This window comes from Patella vulgata, chromosome 2 (genome assembly GCF_932274485.2).
Source record: "Patella vulgata chromosome 2, xgPatVulg1.2, whole genome shotgun sequence".
NCBI lineage: Eukaryota > Metazoa > Mollusca > Gastropoda > Patellidae > Patella > Patella vulgata.
The window spans coordinates 28,454,644-28,471,994 of record NC_065880.2 but is presented as its reverse complement, the minus strand read 5'-3'; the positions used below and the strand labels follow the sequence as shown (position 1 = coordinate 28,471,994).

Here is a 17,351-nt window from a genome sequence, read left to right as displayed (position 1 = left end):
TCTGCCATATCGTTTCTGCTGTGGTCATATTTATTGCAGGATGAAAGATTGTGGGAAGTAAAAGCGTCATGTTTATGATCCCCTTTTTTAGTTGCAAATCGAAATAGGTCGTAGCTCCACTGTCAAGGCAAATTTTCCTTCACAGCACGCGGCATTAGCCGAGTTGCTGCAGAAAAGTAGGACGTTAGATGCAGTTACATTTGCTTGACTCTCAATGTTATGACATTGAAGAAACAGTTATATTTGTCTGATATTTCTCGTGACGCTTAATCTTATGATCTTCAAGAAACAGTTATATTTGTTTAATTTTTATCGTGACTCTCAATCTTATGATCTTCAAGAAACAGTAACAGCGATTTCTATCATGTTTATTCTAATGATCTTCAAGAAACAGTAACAGCGATTTCTATCATGTTTATTCTAATGATCTTCAAGAAACAGTTATATTTGCTTGATGATTATCATGACTCTCAAGTATCAATCTTATGATCTTCAAGAAACAGTTATATTTGCTTGATTTTTATCGTGACCCTTAATCTTATGATCTTCAAGAAACAGTTATATTTGTTTAATTTTATCGTGACTCTCAATCTTATGATCTTCAAGAAACAGTAACAATGGTTTCTATCACGTTCATTCTAATGATCTTGAAGGAATAGTTACATTTGCTTAATTTGTATCATACTCATTCTTATGACCTTGAAGGAAGAGTTACGTTTGCTTAATGTTTATGACACTCATTCCCTCGCAGTTCTCTTGTAATATCATTGCAAAACTATAACGTAAGTAGTGATTCACATACCAGTCTAATGCTATACGGATCTAATGGAATTGTTTTGTTTTGTGAGGTCAGATTCTTTTGGTTATCCATAAAATATATCGCCATCTGATAATTATTATCCCTAGGTGACTAAACGGACATTTTTATACGCCGTAACGCCAAATTAATAACCGTGGAATATTTAGTTGTATAACGGTTATTGCATTCATTTGATTTGTTCTTAATGTAATCAATAACCATTTATTCGGCATATTACATCAGTAACGATTTATTCATTCGGCATCATACATGTATATAAATAACGCTTTGTTCGTTCTGTATAATTGGAAACTATCCAGAAGAATTATAACTCAAGAGTATGGTGGCTGAAAGCGTCCATTTAGATCGGCGGGTTTCTCGATACAACGCGAGAGTCGCCCTTAAGCCAGCACGACGAAAAAGGCGCCGATCGGCGACTTTTTCGTCGTAATAGCTTAACGGCGACCCGCGACTTTCACAACACGAGAGTCGCGGGTCGCCGTTAAGCTAGTACGACGAAAAAGTCGCCGATCGGGTGCTGGCTTAACGGCGACTCTCGCGTTATATCTAGAAACCCGCCGATCTAAATGGACGCTTTCAGCCACCATACAAGAGCATTAATATTATAATTTAACGATGTTAACACAAAGATGTTGGGGACCCTAAAAGTGTAAATGTCTCTTTGCTTAAAGATACATTATGGAAGATTAGATAAAGAGCTGGCAGTTCTCATTATAATGTAATAGCTAAGAAATAGATAATGTAAAGGGAATTTTCAGAAAATTTCAGTCAAATTGATTCCTTCTGAACCGGGAATTTAGCGATTGAATTTTGGGCCGAGCATCGATCATTATCACTAAAGTTTGTACGATAAAAAAAACATAGTCTCGATTATCCATTTTTTGATTTAATCATGAATGAGCGTTGAGCAGCAGATCGGATTATAATTCAGTGAATATCGCAGGCTAGCGATGACATCGAGGGTTGATTATGTTCAGGATAAGTTTAATTAATGTCTAATTAATAATTTAGATAACATTTCAGGCCTAAAGAAAGACCTGCAATTGGCAGATTTAGCTCTTGCATAATGTATGTTTAATAATAAAACGGACATCTTGTCAGAGTGACTTCACCATCGCCACGCCAATATGATCATGGTCTATTCAACGACGTTGGTCTCACCTAGAGCAACAATACACAATTATATGAAATACAATTACTCTTTATTACTGGGCGACGTTTCGACTAGGCTTCTCCAGGGTTTATTAAGCAGTAACAAACAGTAATTGCATTCTATATAATTGCCTTGTGCAATTCCAATTAAATAATAGAAAAAACGGTTATCTAAATTACAAGCTACATGATTATATATTTCTTGTTCACTAGAAATATATACATATACATAAAAAATAGAAGGGCCCGTTAGGTTACCTAATTATTTTAGAAGGAATATATGGTTTCTGTAATGGAATGGTGTGTCTACTATGAAATATTGATTGCTTTTTTCATGAATGACATTTTACAAGGTCATGATGTAAGAATGGCGATCATGTGGTTATCAGATGTAAACAACACACTGGTGAATGAGTCTAGATGTAGTTAATATTATAGGCGTCATAAGTATAAAATTTTTCGACGCCTTGAGTTACTTTATTGAATTGGTTGATTAGGTTTCATTCAAGGATGCTGAGTGTGCATATAAACAGATTGATAAAACCATAAAAAATACCACCAGGGGCAAATGATTAGTTCAACGTATATATTATACCATTGATTAAAAAAGCACGGCTAAGGTTATGGTTTGGTTAAAGTGGTGTTACAGTTTTGGCCTTAACCTGAGCTACGTGTGTTGAACTAGCTTTCAGATAATGTTAGCACTAGTGTAATATTATCAACACTTGTGTCACACAAGTTTTACTTATGGAGTATTTGAATAATTAGAAATTAAGCTAACAAACTAAAGTTTATTCTGCAAAAAAGCAACATTAACTTGTGAATAATCCCTAGAATAGGTTTGCATGTTAAAAGAATCATATTTGTTTTCTTATATATAAGAAACGCAGTATGATTCTGTTAGTCCTAACTAATCATTTCGTAAGCAATACTTTTATTATTTACGAGCATGTTTCATGGTATCTTATTATGATATTTATTACTGTGAATACCGTTTTATTGATCAAAATAGAAATAATAATATATGACTTAATTTACATAGAAGTCTTTAATAGACAGTATTACTAAAATAATAAAAATTCGTCAAAGGTAACTCCACTTTAATGCCATTTCCTGTCTCTTCGATACAATTTCGCTATATGGTTTATTGTTTAGAAACTTGATTGATTTACTAATTACTATTCAATAGCTTTCTATTCAATAAACGTCTAAGCAATAACACCCAGCTTCATTAAAATCTGATGTGGAATAAAAACAAAATATTCCCTAGAGGTTTGTTTTAGAGTTTGAAAGACGGTAACTCGGATATATTTCAAATACAGTAGGGTTTTATAAGGTTGAGTTAGCATGGCGCCACACCAGTTCAACGCCACACTAACCTGTTTTGAACTATAACTCTGAACTGGAATTAACCTAAGTAATTGAGTTCGTGGCTCAATCTCGGTTTCATTTCATCTTTCGATAATGTACATAGATTTAGATCTAAAAGCAGATTTTCTACAGCCAGAAACCTACAAAGTTTATCTGTCCATCAACTTCTATTTAATATAAAACATGTTGAATGGTTCTGTGAAAACACTAAATCGATGAGGAGAGAAGTCAAACGGTGTTGGATATTAACGATTGATATGTTGAGTACAACAGGTTTATTAATGAATTATGTTATCGGTTATATTATTATGTTGTATTAATTCATATGTAGTTTAACGCATGGGTTTTAAACAGATTCCCAATGTAGGAAGTTGTTATAATATTATTCACAAAAACAACCAGGTTACAACAATTCATTAAATTTCATTTTATTATACAATATTTAACATTTATTAATATAGTATCTTTGTTTCGGTATTTATACATTTCACTACACATCAAAATTATAAACGATTTCAATTTAGCGCACAAGTTTATATTATAGCTGAACTTAAAACCGACAAGGTTTTTTATTTGCACATCAAAAGCGGATGGTACTTCCTAATATTTTCACTTTTGTTTTGTGCACTACATGTATCTACAGTTCCAAAAGTTTCAACCCACATGTAAATGTTGTTATTGGTACCTTGTTTGTTCACACTTTCTTGTTAACACTCTAGAATTATAACAAGACCTTTCTGTGTTCGACATGGTAAATTAGTCAAAGTAAAAACTGATAATAACTCAGAGAGCTAAGCCCCTAGTTACCAAAGTTACTCTGTAAGTATGACACTGGCTCCATAATCAAGGAGGTTCCGACCCAGTCCGGGTTTGTTCCCGGTGTTGGCCGAGAAAATTCCCCCACGTGATTTTCCACTTCCCCTCTTGTGCGTTGTGTAAGACGGAGGGTCTGGCAAGGAAATTCGCTTAGGCATTGAGATGGGACGGAAATCCGATGTCCATCTACGTACTGGAATCCCCGACAGATGGATTTAGACGAAGAGTAGGCGGAAACGCCGTGGTCCTGGAAAATGTTTACTCTTGGCTCACGTCACTGTGCCTAGTTGGTGCATAAAAGTGAGACGTTAATTAAATCCTATTGCATTGCATTTCCATTTATAGTAATGCTGATGACACAGAGCTTTTTATACAAATTATAATATAAGAGAAGTTTCCATTTTTAATTATAGAAAATGAGAAATGTGATACTTTTGTGTCTGGTAACGATCGATGAATCCTACGATAAACTACCAATATTTACGGTAATGATAGCATTAACCGATAATAGCTTTATACTCGATTTAACATTGCGTAATGTTGCCATATATGGTTTCTGCGAATGTATGTGTCTGTAGAGGGTTGGTTAACTGCATGACTTAGCGACATCAATGTATTAAATATAGGTATAAGTATTTATTCCATTCACAATTCATGTAATTAACTACATCAATGAACTTAAGCTATGTCGTAAACATAGGTATAAGTATTTATTCCATTCAGAATTCGTGCTATGAACTTCACGACCCCTTTCCAAAGATATAGAATATCCCTTGAACCACTCGCTCGCCAATATCACCCTTGTTTGGAGAAGGTGCCGTTAGTTTACCCAGCGCCAGATTAAGACCCAGATTTTGGTGTCCAGTAATATCAAAATATAAAGAATAATAAGCCTTAAATATTTTTTTTATTTTTCAAAATGAAACCAAACTTACTGTAAGATGTGAAATATTATTAATTGAGACAAGACAAAAACTATGAAAAACTAATTCAAAGTTCTTTAACATTTTTAACATTAATGTATCAAATTTGTCATGTACGAAAGTAGTAATTCTGTGGCGCCCCTTCCCATGATGACTTAAGCAGGGGCGTGGCCCGGCATTTGAGCAGCGGAGAGTCGAAGTTTGGCGTGAAATCTTTGGGCTTATGCGCAATTTTTATAAAGTCAAAAGCTCTGAGACAATATGTCTGCTCTTTTTTTTTTATGTAGCCTTAGGTTTAGCAATATCTCTCTCTCATTGAAGAATTCGGGCCAATATTTTACCATGATTATGTATATACTTATAATATTTATGTTTGCTTTCAGATTATAACTAGCGAGCACAACCCATCTATATTGAATGAGCGTGGCTTTTGCAATGTGTAAAGTAGACACTACAGTAGAGGAGAAAACGTAAAGAAGTCACGATTAGCATGGTATGTTGATGCATATAATATGCACGTTCATTCGAATCTTACTAATTTTTAGAGCGATTTCAGAATCTGGCTTCAATTGTCATTTTAACAGTTATACTTATGGCTATTTTTTTTCTAATTTCACTATTGGTTGTATAAGTTTAAAATCATAATAGATCGTAAAGTGGCTGATGCTGGTGGGGTAGGGGTGGGTTGCCAGGTGATCACCCCTTAATAACAGTATAAAAAATACACTTATTATTTTGTGTAACGTTGAGCTTTGTGTTGGCTGTGGTGATGTAGCTAATGCAACACAAATGCCCATTGTCACCTCGAGTTTTAAACATTTGCTCTGCTGAGCCCCCTCCACCTCCCCCCCCCACTAACCCCCTATCCAATTATCGTAGATCACAATACCTATGCTACAGGCCATTATTAGGTAACATTATTTTATACTGCCTGTGAATTGATTAATGGAAGAACACATTTATTTATGAGATTCGTGTCAGTACATTTCTTTTGTTGTTCTCACGAAGCACGTATAGATTTACTTTTTGTTCATCAATAAACTATACTATAGGAAATGAAACACAAGGTACATTAATATAAAATGACATTTTAGTATATTTACATAACGATGTTCCAGTAATATCAGGTGCGTTTGTAATAGTGCCGGTGTTGTGGCATATAGTCATACCTTTAGCTCATAAGTCGTACCCGCCGTGGCTTTTTTTTAGTAAGACTCTAGCTCGTTAGCCAGGAATTCTCTGGTTCTCGTCCGATGTTGGTAGAGAAACTTCATCGGGATTTGCCGGTGCGGTATCCCTTTGTCAGTTGTGCATTGCGGAGGGCCTGGAAAAGACCGGTCTAGTCTTTGGTCTAGGTCGAAAAACCGCTGGTCCGTGTACATATTTGCGTGCACGTAGAATAACCTTTAACAGTTGGAATTCGACATAAGAGTAGGCTATAGCAGCGCTGTTCGGGCAAAACTTCCAACATAACACAATATCTGGCATAAGCCCGCCATCTTATTTAGCCCAGTCCGTGCAGAAAAGTAGGTCGTTAAACCTCATTTTACTTCATTTCGCAAATCCTGTACGCATGGTGGTTTACAGCACTACAGAATCAGCCCCCCCCCCTCTTCTTGATCTAGCTATTGTATTCCCAGTTTAGTATATGTATGATAGCCAAATATAATATATTATACAATATCAATGAACTGTGAGACTACCACAAACATGTACATGTATGTAAATATCAATTACCATGTTACGATATTTGGGATAACTGAATTGTAACGGCTCATGAACAAGGGGATCCTGGGTTCGATCCCGGTGTTAGCCAAGAACGTTTCCAGGGTGGTTTCCTCTTATCAGTGGTGTAGGTGGGGGGGGGGGCATGGAAGGAAAGTGTCTAATCGTTGAGTAGGCAGAAAGGCCTCTATCCGTGCATTAAATCCGACATAACTCACTGAATCGCATATGCCTGTCTGCATTATCCCGGTTTGTGCAGAAAACTAGGACATTAAACCCCATTTTATGTCATAGCGTACTTAATTGACACAGTTTGATTAAATTATACGGTTTGATTAATTAATTGATTTTCATCTTTTAGAGCCACGACCAGTCGTTGCTGCTTTCAGACGAAGAAACAGCAGGTAGGCAGCTTAAATATTATACAAAAAGAATAATGATTTATTACATCTGATTGAAGCTGCTCTTAAATGATTCCCAAGTCCACTTCATCTAAGACACTTGACACAAATTCAAATTTTCCCATAAGCTAACCCCGGGAATTTTTTGATATTGCCCTTGGTTGAAGCGGGGGGCAGTAGTAAAAAAAACATCATACGTCAAGTCGAAAAATATGCACTGGACCTGGGTAGACCACCCACCCATTAAAATCTTGTGTAAAAAAATATGCACCATCATTTTTAAGAAAGACCACCCTAAAATCTTGCGCAATAAAATGTGTTCTTCACAGTTGCTTAATTGACCACCCAAAAATCATGGGCAAGAAAATGTGTTCCTCACAGTTGCTTATTAGACCACCCTAAAATCTTGTGCAAGAAAATGTGTTTCTTGAAATATCTCATTTTAGACAACCCAAAAGTATGTGCAAAACCTAACTACTAAAAGGCTGAGCAATAGAACAAATGACAAGACAATATGTTATAAATACAATATTTATATTGAGTTGATGTTTGACAAAATTCTGAGTCTGAATTATTAGCAAAGATAGTCTAAGACTGCCCATATGCAGAGACAGGCTAAAATATATGAACTTAGGCTTGTACCTATTCATTTATTGTGCTTTCCCATATCTACTCAAATCTACTGATCACAGGTTGACCAATTTTAACCAGAGTGTGGAGAAGTAAAAGATTACCCAAATCTCATCTCGGCATGCTGCGGTGTTGTGGGTAAAAATGATGTTGACCCTCTCCACACGACGTGTTTATTCGGAGTGGGCTGGCAAACCAAATTGACAGGACAACAGTCGATCAAATCACGGGATAACACTTGAATGAAATGATAAGGCTTTGAAATATTAATGAATATTTATGTAAATAAACATATACAAGAAACATGAGTTACAGTACAAACATAAACAAGTTGACAGTTTTCTTTGTTGACAGTTCTGATTCAATAATTAGAGTTCACGAGTCACGGAATTCACAGTTCACAGAGTTCATGATGTCTATGGAGATCCGCCATGTTAGAAAGCATGGGTTTTCACGAAATTAAAGTTCACTTTCCCGGAGGAATTATAAAGTTAATCACAGTCGCCACCTTACGACACAAAGTTCACCATTCACTTAAGTATCACAATTGTCCTAAAAACATAGTTACCAAACACCACCTCCGAGACAGGGAAAAAAACAGTATCGACACGGCATTGTAACATGCTTAAGGGTGAATCTTGCGTTTTGATTGGTGGATTAGACACTGTCGATTGGACAATATATAACACCCCTCTGTTTTAGCAAGGCGAATAACTGTGTATATAAATATTACAGTGTACTTTTTTTTTCATTTTGTGCTCAGCCATCTTCCTCAACTCAAATCTTTATTGACAAATATCTTCAATAAATTCTGCTCAAATGACCATCACACTATTTTCAAACTTCATCCAAACACATCTCTGAAATATATTAAATAGAAGAAAATCAGTCATAAACCGGCATCATAAATTATTCGTAACTAAGCAGTGTGGACTAAGCAGTGTGGACGATTTTGTTTTATTTTTTTTTTGCACTCTGCAGTGTTTACTTTAAAGTGGACAATTTAAATCAAAGTTTGCCCAAATTCTGAATAACATGATCCGCCTGATAATGAGTCATTAGTCTCAAGAAATTGTTTGAAAATATAGTCACTAGGGGAGGTGAAATAGCAGCTGATTTGGGCCTAGGATAACGGGAAATTATGCTAAAATTGACAATGACAATGACAATGTTTGACAACACGTCAGAACGATATACATAGCAAACACTTGAATCCTAGGCATCACATAGTTTTATAGGGTATTCTGAGGGGTGTATGCAAGAACTGCTCTCCTCTGAACAAGAACTAGCAATAAAATTGTGTTGACGGTCTGCAAATAAAATAATAAAGGCTAAAAACTCACCTATGTTAAAGTTATCAAAACTTCGAAAGTGTTGCCAAGAGTTATCCCTGTGTAGTCTCGGTTAACAGGCCGTAACTAATTCATTCACGACTGGCACTAAGGCCACACTAAGGCTAATTTACTAATCTTTTTAAAAATCTTCAAACGTTAAAAATATTTTATTTGAAATATCCGAATAGCATTTTCTTTCATAATTTATTTACCAGCGACCCAATTTTCTTACCCGGAAATGCTTTTTTTCTTTCAGAACTCTGTTAGACCACCCGGCCAATTTTCTTACCCGGAAATGCTTTTTTTCTTGCAGAACTCAGTTAGACCACCCAATTTTCTTACCCGGAAATGCTTTTTTTCTTGCAGAACTCAGTTAGACCACCCAATTTTCTTACCCGGAAATGCACTTTTTCTTGCACTTTTTTCGGCTGGCAGACCCACCCCACCCCCCAGTTGCTGTTTGCATTTTTTTTTTACAGTTGCCCCCTGGTTGAAGTTTATACATGGCCAGGCATAATATTCTTCTGATAAATGCGCACTATTATCATATATTAAACTGTCCTGTGGTCTTATGTTTTCCAATTCTGCACCTGTATTAATTAAATGGATAAAAAAAACCCCGGTGATTTCTAGGATGTCCACACATAATTATGAGTGAATTACCGATCGTCAGTATGACGACAATATGCGACTATTGCATATCGATGGCGACGTATGCAATGAATTTTTACTATGCTGAAACGTACACATCAGCAAATCAAACATCGCTGCAACCAAATATCTCGACGTCTGTTTATTGGTAACCAAGCAACACATGCCAGTGGTATCTGATGAAATTAATGGTTTAATGTCCCGGAATGTGAAATCTGACAACAACAATTAGCCTGAACTAACACAGTCATTAATTACAATGATCTATATGTAATTATAGAGCAGCCATTATCCTCAGTAGCTTAAACATATATTATTAACAAATGATTTTGAGTAAGAGAGACCGCAAACTAATGTTTCGGAATTTATAACGTTAAAGTACTTTGTCCCCCCCCCCCCTTTACTACCCTGACGGGAGAAACGTTAGTTCAGTGATTAAGGCGCTGGATCACTGTTCAGGATGCCTGGGGGCGATCCTGGTGTTGGCGGCGAAAGTACCTCGGTATTTCCCATCGGGGTGCCTGGAAGAGAACAGTGTCTAGTCGTTCAAGGAGCACGACAATCTGAATTTCCATGCTCACGTTAGCGTGCACGTACAGGAACCATTAACAGTTGGAATTCGATCAAGAGTAGGCGGAAGCGTTGCTCTCCGGGCAAGATTTGTTTCATTTTCACCACACTGACGACTCAACGATTGTTATTACATTTGACCGTACCATCAATCAATGCAACTCATTTAAAATGTTCGACAAAGCGATGGATTCGTATCGGCGCAGTTTTCATTGCCTTAGTTAAACATGATGAATTCGTATCGATGCAATTTTCACGGGCTTATTATAGTATCGGTGCTGTTTCCATGAGTAGAATGGGTTGGATGGCCGAATGGTTAGCACGTGCGCACTGTATCATAAGGTCTGTCATTGAGTCAACTGACGTGGTTTCGATTCCCCGGTTGTACGTGACAAGGAGTAGGGTCGCCTGTCCTATCTCGTGGGTTCTCCAGTTCCCCCACTGCTAAAGACCCCAGCGCGCAAGCGAATTATTGAAATAAAATTGAATCATGTGTTATCCCCGAAATGACATAGTTTGTGTCGAGTGGACGTTAAACACGATTTCTCTCTCTCCCTCTCTCCATAAGTAGGGTGTCCCACGCACCTAAAATTAGCTGTGTTTAAAGGGTTACATCACCACAACCTATGCGCACTATATTCTACGAGACTATAAACAACCATCGCACGTCAAATATTGAACACATCTATCGACTATTAAAACCGTAAAAAATATATTGTTAACAATAATATTTAGCTGATTTGTTGTTAGAGTAGCTTTAGAAAATTACGTTCATTTTTTTTAATTTGCTTTATTATGAAATATATCGACACGTTATTAGCGACATCTTTTGGTTTAGTAAAATTAATATCCCCAAAGCTCCTTCGTTAGACAACAATAACATACTAATAGTATTTTCCTTTTGCGTTTACAGGGTTCTCAAAACAATCGTTGAATTGCCTAACGTGCGTGTTTCTAAATTACATTTATTGATCTAGCGTTCTGTATGTTTCGTCGAAAATAGTCTTGATGGTTAATTAGCAGGAGAACGGTCGGTAGACTGGTTAAGGGGGACTAATTTCAAACCAAGGGCAGATAACCTACTTTGCACCTAAAAATGCCTAGATGTAATGGCGTCGTCTTGTAAACTTTTCAGTCTATGTTTTTATTGATGTTAAATGGTTATAACTTGTTAAATACAACACGGCCGTTTATTTAGGGACTATAAATGTGAGATGGTAAGTTAAGACTTGTTACATATATACATATTGTGGTATAATTGTTGAAATAATTAACAAAACTAACTTGATAATTTCTCAATTAACATTTTTTAAAAAGAATTTTAAACATTGATTTGCGCTTAGGGGTTTACAAGTTAGAAAAAAACCCAGAAATAAACCTGCGATCCTTCTCCCTGTCACGTAAAGTCCTGTGATCAAACGAAATTGCAAAGATAGCTGACTTAAAGTAGCTAAGTCTCTAACTCATTATCATACAAAATCTTCAACATTGAAAACACGATTTATTTGTCAAATTAAATCAACATTCATGTTGTGATCTTACCGGAAAAGGATGGGCTTTTGATATCCAATATTTAAGACAATATAAACATTTTACCATTGGTACACGAATCGTGTACCATAATGCGCTTCAGCCCCAGTTGTATCAAGAGACTCGAGGGACGAGGCTAAACACATTGCACCAAATCAAACGGCGTATGTAGACTGGAATAACCAGACGCTAGAAATTTGCACTCGCTTGAGACTGCTGGCTTATTTCGCCGAACATAACTGATTTGAAATTGGAGTAAAAACGGAAACCATTGAATGTAAATCAGTTTATATACATTCATATTACAGTATTATATGCGTTGCGACCCACTCTTGTCAATTTCTAGGTCCCAAATGTTAGCGATTTAGCTCCTTTAATGATTTACAGCTAGCAAGTTATACCCCAATCCCCAGATAGGTCTTCGTTACATCGTAGAAGACAGCGTGGCTGTCGTGGGCTAATTTTCTTGGGTGATTTAGGGACTAGTCCATTCAGATTTTGTGCTTCACTAATGTTTCTTAACTATCACAATTCCCAACGGGCAGTGTGTTTTACCTCCGATACACCATTGCAATAGACGTGACTAGATTGAGCAGTTCAAAACAATGTTGGCGTGTCGTGATTAATTAGGAAGAAACCTAGAAGGGATTATCGGTACCGTGTATAGTATTTTATAGTAACGATCTTACTCCTTTTGTCATCATGGACCATGTAATTAATTCTATAAATAGCACTAAAAGCCCCCTGCCAGTATTGTATAGAGATAAACTCAACGTTACATCTGTAATGTGATTTACGAGTCCTATATGACTGACACATCACCTATTACAGTCATTAACGTAGCTTTTAACGTCCCTATGTGCTTGTCAAATATGTTAAAAGGCCGTTCAATATATCTCCTATCGGTATGTTCCAATCACCCCAAGTAATTAATCAAACAGGAGGTTTACTTTGATGTTCAGATGGACTCGCCATGCAACCCTTGCTCTGTATCTGGTTAGGATTAGCGTCTTGGTAAAACAAGCCTGATTACGTCTAGAACAACTCAGTGCCTTCCAGCTAGTTTCATAAAGTTGCGACTATGAGTGGTTGATACCGATCACAAACGAAAAACCTGTCGACAAGAAGAGAACGCGAATAACGATTGGACCGCATGATTTCCAGCGAGCTTCATAAAGTTGAACAGTTTATTCCGGTCACAAACGAACTGTCCACGAGAAGAGAACGCAAATGATGAGTGGGCACCATATGGCGCTAGCGCCACGGGATAATAAGCGACCATTGTTGCTAGTAAGAAGCGACTGTCATACTTACAGATCCATGCAAGGACAGCATGTGTTTATTGTCACCTTGTTCTTACATCGAGTTTGATTTGTTGAGTTTGAAAATAGAAAAACTCTCATCGCTTAATGTATCTTTTCTTGATGCTAGTGTTCATCAATTGTTTTATGTCATTAAACTTGACAGAAATAAAACGTTTTTGCTACACAAGAAATAATTCGCTGAGAAGTGCTGTAATTATTTAAAAGTTCACAGCAATTTATCATCACTTCTTACAAACGTTTTCAAACTTTGTTAAAATGGAGGTTTAAAATTAGTGCATGGGATGAAAGACGCTATAAATAAATAGTGTCATGTGTAATGTAGACAAAAAATCACAGTTGGAATTGAAGCAGAATTGTGTTTTTTACGTCTACATCTAATGTAGTACAATATGCCTTCTGTCAGACGTGGAGAGCGGACGTTGTCAAACCGGTCGCCACATCCTACGTATGACCCATGCTCTTTCCTGACTACATATCTTAGTAGCCTCGTGCTCGTCTAGAATTTGTCTCTGGTTGTCTTTGCGTCCTCTTCATGTTGTATATTTACTTCTTACTGTTTTCTTAAGACGTTTGTCTTTCCAGGAATAACAATGCAACAGTTCGTTTTTACATTTTATATATCATAACTGCTTACATATGGTACAATGCATAATAGAATAAAGTCATTCTCTCAAACCTCATCCAGCCAGACTCGCTGGGCGAGTCTGCTGATAGAAATTGCTACATATTTTCCCTTCTGGAATCAAGCTGCTGTCTAGGAACTCAGATGGTAATCTCTCCGGAATCAAATGAAATCTGCCTTGAAAGTTTGCCATGATTTCTTTTATAGGACATATGGACATCACGCACAGAATAGCCTGGTCATGACCTTGGACCTGTGCAATTACTGATATGATTGGTTACTTTAAGCCAAATGATGCAATTAGTAAATTTCCAATCACATGTATTTAGTTGACAAATAGAACCAGCTAGAGGTTTTGGTTCTATAACTCTTTTTATGTGCCAACCTGTCACTTATATTTTTAGTGCATATTTAGTACAACTGGCCAAAGACATTAATTAATGAAATATGATACCACCATTAATTATAAGACCAAAAATTCCAGCAATATTGCTACACTAATGTGAACGTATATTGTCATCATCTTCGTCCGTCTTCCATCTACAATTGCTTGCAACCACTCAAATTTGCAGGGATCGTTTACCGTCGGAATTGAAGTAGGTTTCTTTGCACGTCCATATTTAAAGCGTACATATATAGTCATCATCTGTTTCCGTTCACAATTTGTTGTTTTAACCACTTACCGGCATGCTTCATTATGGCATAAGGGAGAGCCCTGTCGAAATGCAGCATTTTTCGATTGCATATCGAAATTTTGATACCTTAATCAATGTTCTCAATATCATTTTTAAACCTCGACGGAATTGCTCATTATAGTATAAGAAAAGGCGCTATTAATTTTGGGATTATACATTTCTATTGTAAACTGAATTGTCCTACCCTGTAATGTAACAAAGTGTTGCAAACCTCTTCATAAGCACATATTCGTGGTGTTTTAATTACAGACTTAATAAATTCCACATGTTATTGACAATGTAGATATGACCCGTATACATTTGTTTAGTCGTTCCTGTAATATACCCTGGTGTTGTCTAGCCCTTCCCTGTAATATTTTCCAACCCTACAATGCGATATACTCCGGTGCTGGCCAACACTACCGTCTAATACTCTAGTGTTGTCCAACCCTACCCTGTGATATACTCTGGCGGTGTCTAACCATTTGTGACATACTTTGCTACTGTCTAGGCATGCCCTGTAATATACACTTTAAAGTCTATATACCCTAGTCTAGGGTGTCCCACCATAAATAAATATCTCAAAATATTTCGACAATTACACCACAACATTTATATATATACCAATCCTTAAATCTGTTTGGCACATTTATAGTCACTAAATAAACGGCCATGTTGTACTTAATAAGCTATGACCATTTAATCATCCATAAATAATACATTGGGCCCTTATTCACGAAAACTTAAACTAGGATACAATCGAAATTTTAAGAAATACTGCAATTCGATTGGCTGACCAGTCAAATTAATTTGCATATATCCAATGAAGTTGCAGTATTTCTTAAAATTTCGGTTGTAACTTAGTTTAAGTTTTCGTGAATAAGGGCCCAGAAAGATGGTTCCGAGTGTCGGCCATAACATCCGAGCACGTGAGAGTAAAAAAAAGGTTACGTGCCCTTGTTTTGAAATTAGTCTTGCTTAACCAGTCTACCGACCATTCTACGTTTGATTAACAGGCCGGGATAATCAGGACTACTTTTTTCCGAAACAACAGAAAGCTGGAACAATAAATTGAATTTAGAAACACGCACGTTGGGCAACTCAACAATTGTTTTAAGAACCCTGTAAAAGTAAAATGAAACTACTGCTAGTATCATGTTCTTGCCTAATGCAAGTATTTCAGAGATATTATTTGTACTAAACCAAAAGATGCAGTTCATATTGGTAACGTTAATGATAAAGTAATTTAAAAAAAATAAAACGAACGTAATTTCTAAAGCTGCTGCAATAACTAATAAGCTAAATATTACTGCTATTCAGAATCGTCAACACTAGATTTTTTACGGCTGTAATAGTGGATAGATGTGTAGAGAATTGCACGTGCGATGGCTTTTTATAGTATCATCTCTAGCTCTGACTGTTATCATAGTGCGTAGTGTATGCGAGAAATCACTTCAAGATAAGCCACTGAAGCGTGTATATTCGCCGTGTCGAGACCAACTTTCTGCGCGGTGCACGGGTCACCCTACCCTAGTGTTGTCTAGCCCTTTCCAGTCATATAATCTGATAGTGTCGTACCCAGCACTGTAATATACCTCGGTGTCGTCACCCTAATTCATGTAATACTCTGAAATGTTCTTCGGGTATTGTTAAACCCAATAATATACATGGATCTTCCTTGTTTGCGGATTGATTTCTTTAATCTCAAAGACGGAAACCTAGCGTTATCGCCATTTACGTAATTTACGGTCTTCTTCGTGGTTTTCAAAGAACTAACCTGCGGTGGAAAGGCTTAATTAATTTCAGTCTATGGTTTGCATCTTGAGGTCGTACAATATTAGGTGGTTGCTTGCTTTCTTGAGAGCTTTATTATATCATGTCGCTTAAAAATAGTTGTCTCATTTGAATACTTTATGACTGAATGGGAATACACTCTAGTAATCTTCATTCACTTAGACGCTTCTTTACATAAGTATAATGTCCTCATTGTAGTTGATTAGCTATAACCTAACTACTGAATATCAACAACCACTGGGACCGTTAGACTAGGTCTATAGAATGGAGACTTTAAATGTTCAGATTGTAACACGTGTGCCAAATAGCCTTAGGAAAAGTATGGGTGGCAATCAAACGGCAGAATTAAATAGAGACATTAGTAGTGATAAGAAATTAATTTTCTTAGTAACGATTTATTCAGAAGTCAATATATTTCTCGTTACTAAAACTATAGAATTAAATATAGTTCTCGTTACTAAACTACAGAATTAAATATAGTTCTGGTAAATCAAGTTACATAATTAACTGTAGTTCTCGTTACTAAAACTACATCATTAAATATAGTTATGCTATTCAACCTACGGAATAAAATACATAATTAAAATATAGTTCCTGTTACTACAGAATTGAATATCATTCTGTTGGTAAATCTACAGAATTAAATATAGTTCTGGGAAATCAATCAACACAATTAAATATAGTCCTGTTACCCAGTTCTCTTTCTGAAGTTACAAAATTAAACATGCATGACATACTTTCTTCTGCTCTTTAAAACAGACCTGATAATTTCAGATTGTCAGAAAAATTAGCAAATGCCACTTAGACCAGGTCAATTTGGTATTCGTATAATCAATCTGCCAATTGATATATTCATAAACAGCACTGTTGTTGGTTTCGATCGCTGACAAAAATCCGAGAATAAAAGGAAACAGATCAATTTCAGATTGATTGTGAGAGAGAGAGAGAAAAAATGCCATCTCCTTTGAGAAATGTCTCTTTTAAAAACCAACCGACAATGAAATAGATTAAAT

At 36.3% G+C, this 17,351-nt stretch overlaps 1 protein-coding gene across 1 annotated transcript in view; it reads left to right on the top strand.

Annotated features, from left to right (window-relative positions):
• LOC126809796 (neo-calmodulin) overlaps window positions 1–17,351 on the top strand; it is a 52,038-nt gene that overhangs the window by 18,207 nt on the left and 16,480 nt on the right. Inside the window, exons 2-3 of the mRNA XM_050534574.2 lie at window positions 5,466–5,575; window positions 7,169–7,211. Of these exons, the coding sequence (XP_050390531.1) occupies window positions 5,573–5,575; window positions 7,169–7,211 (46 nt within the window). The 5' untranslated portion in view covers window positions 5,466–5,572. The remainder of the gene's footprint in view (window positions 1–5,465; window positions 5,576–7,168; window positions 7,212–17,351) is intronic.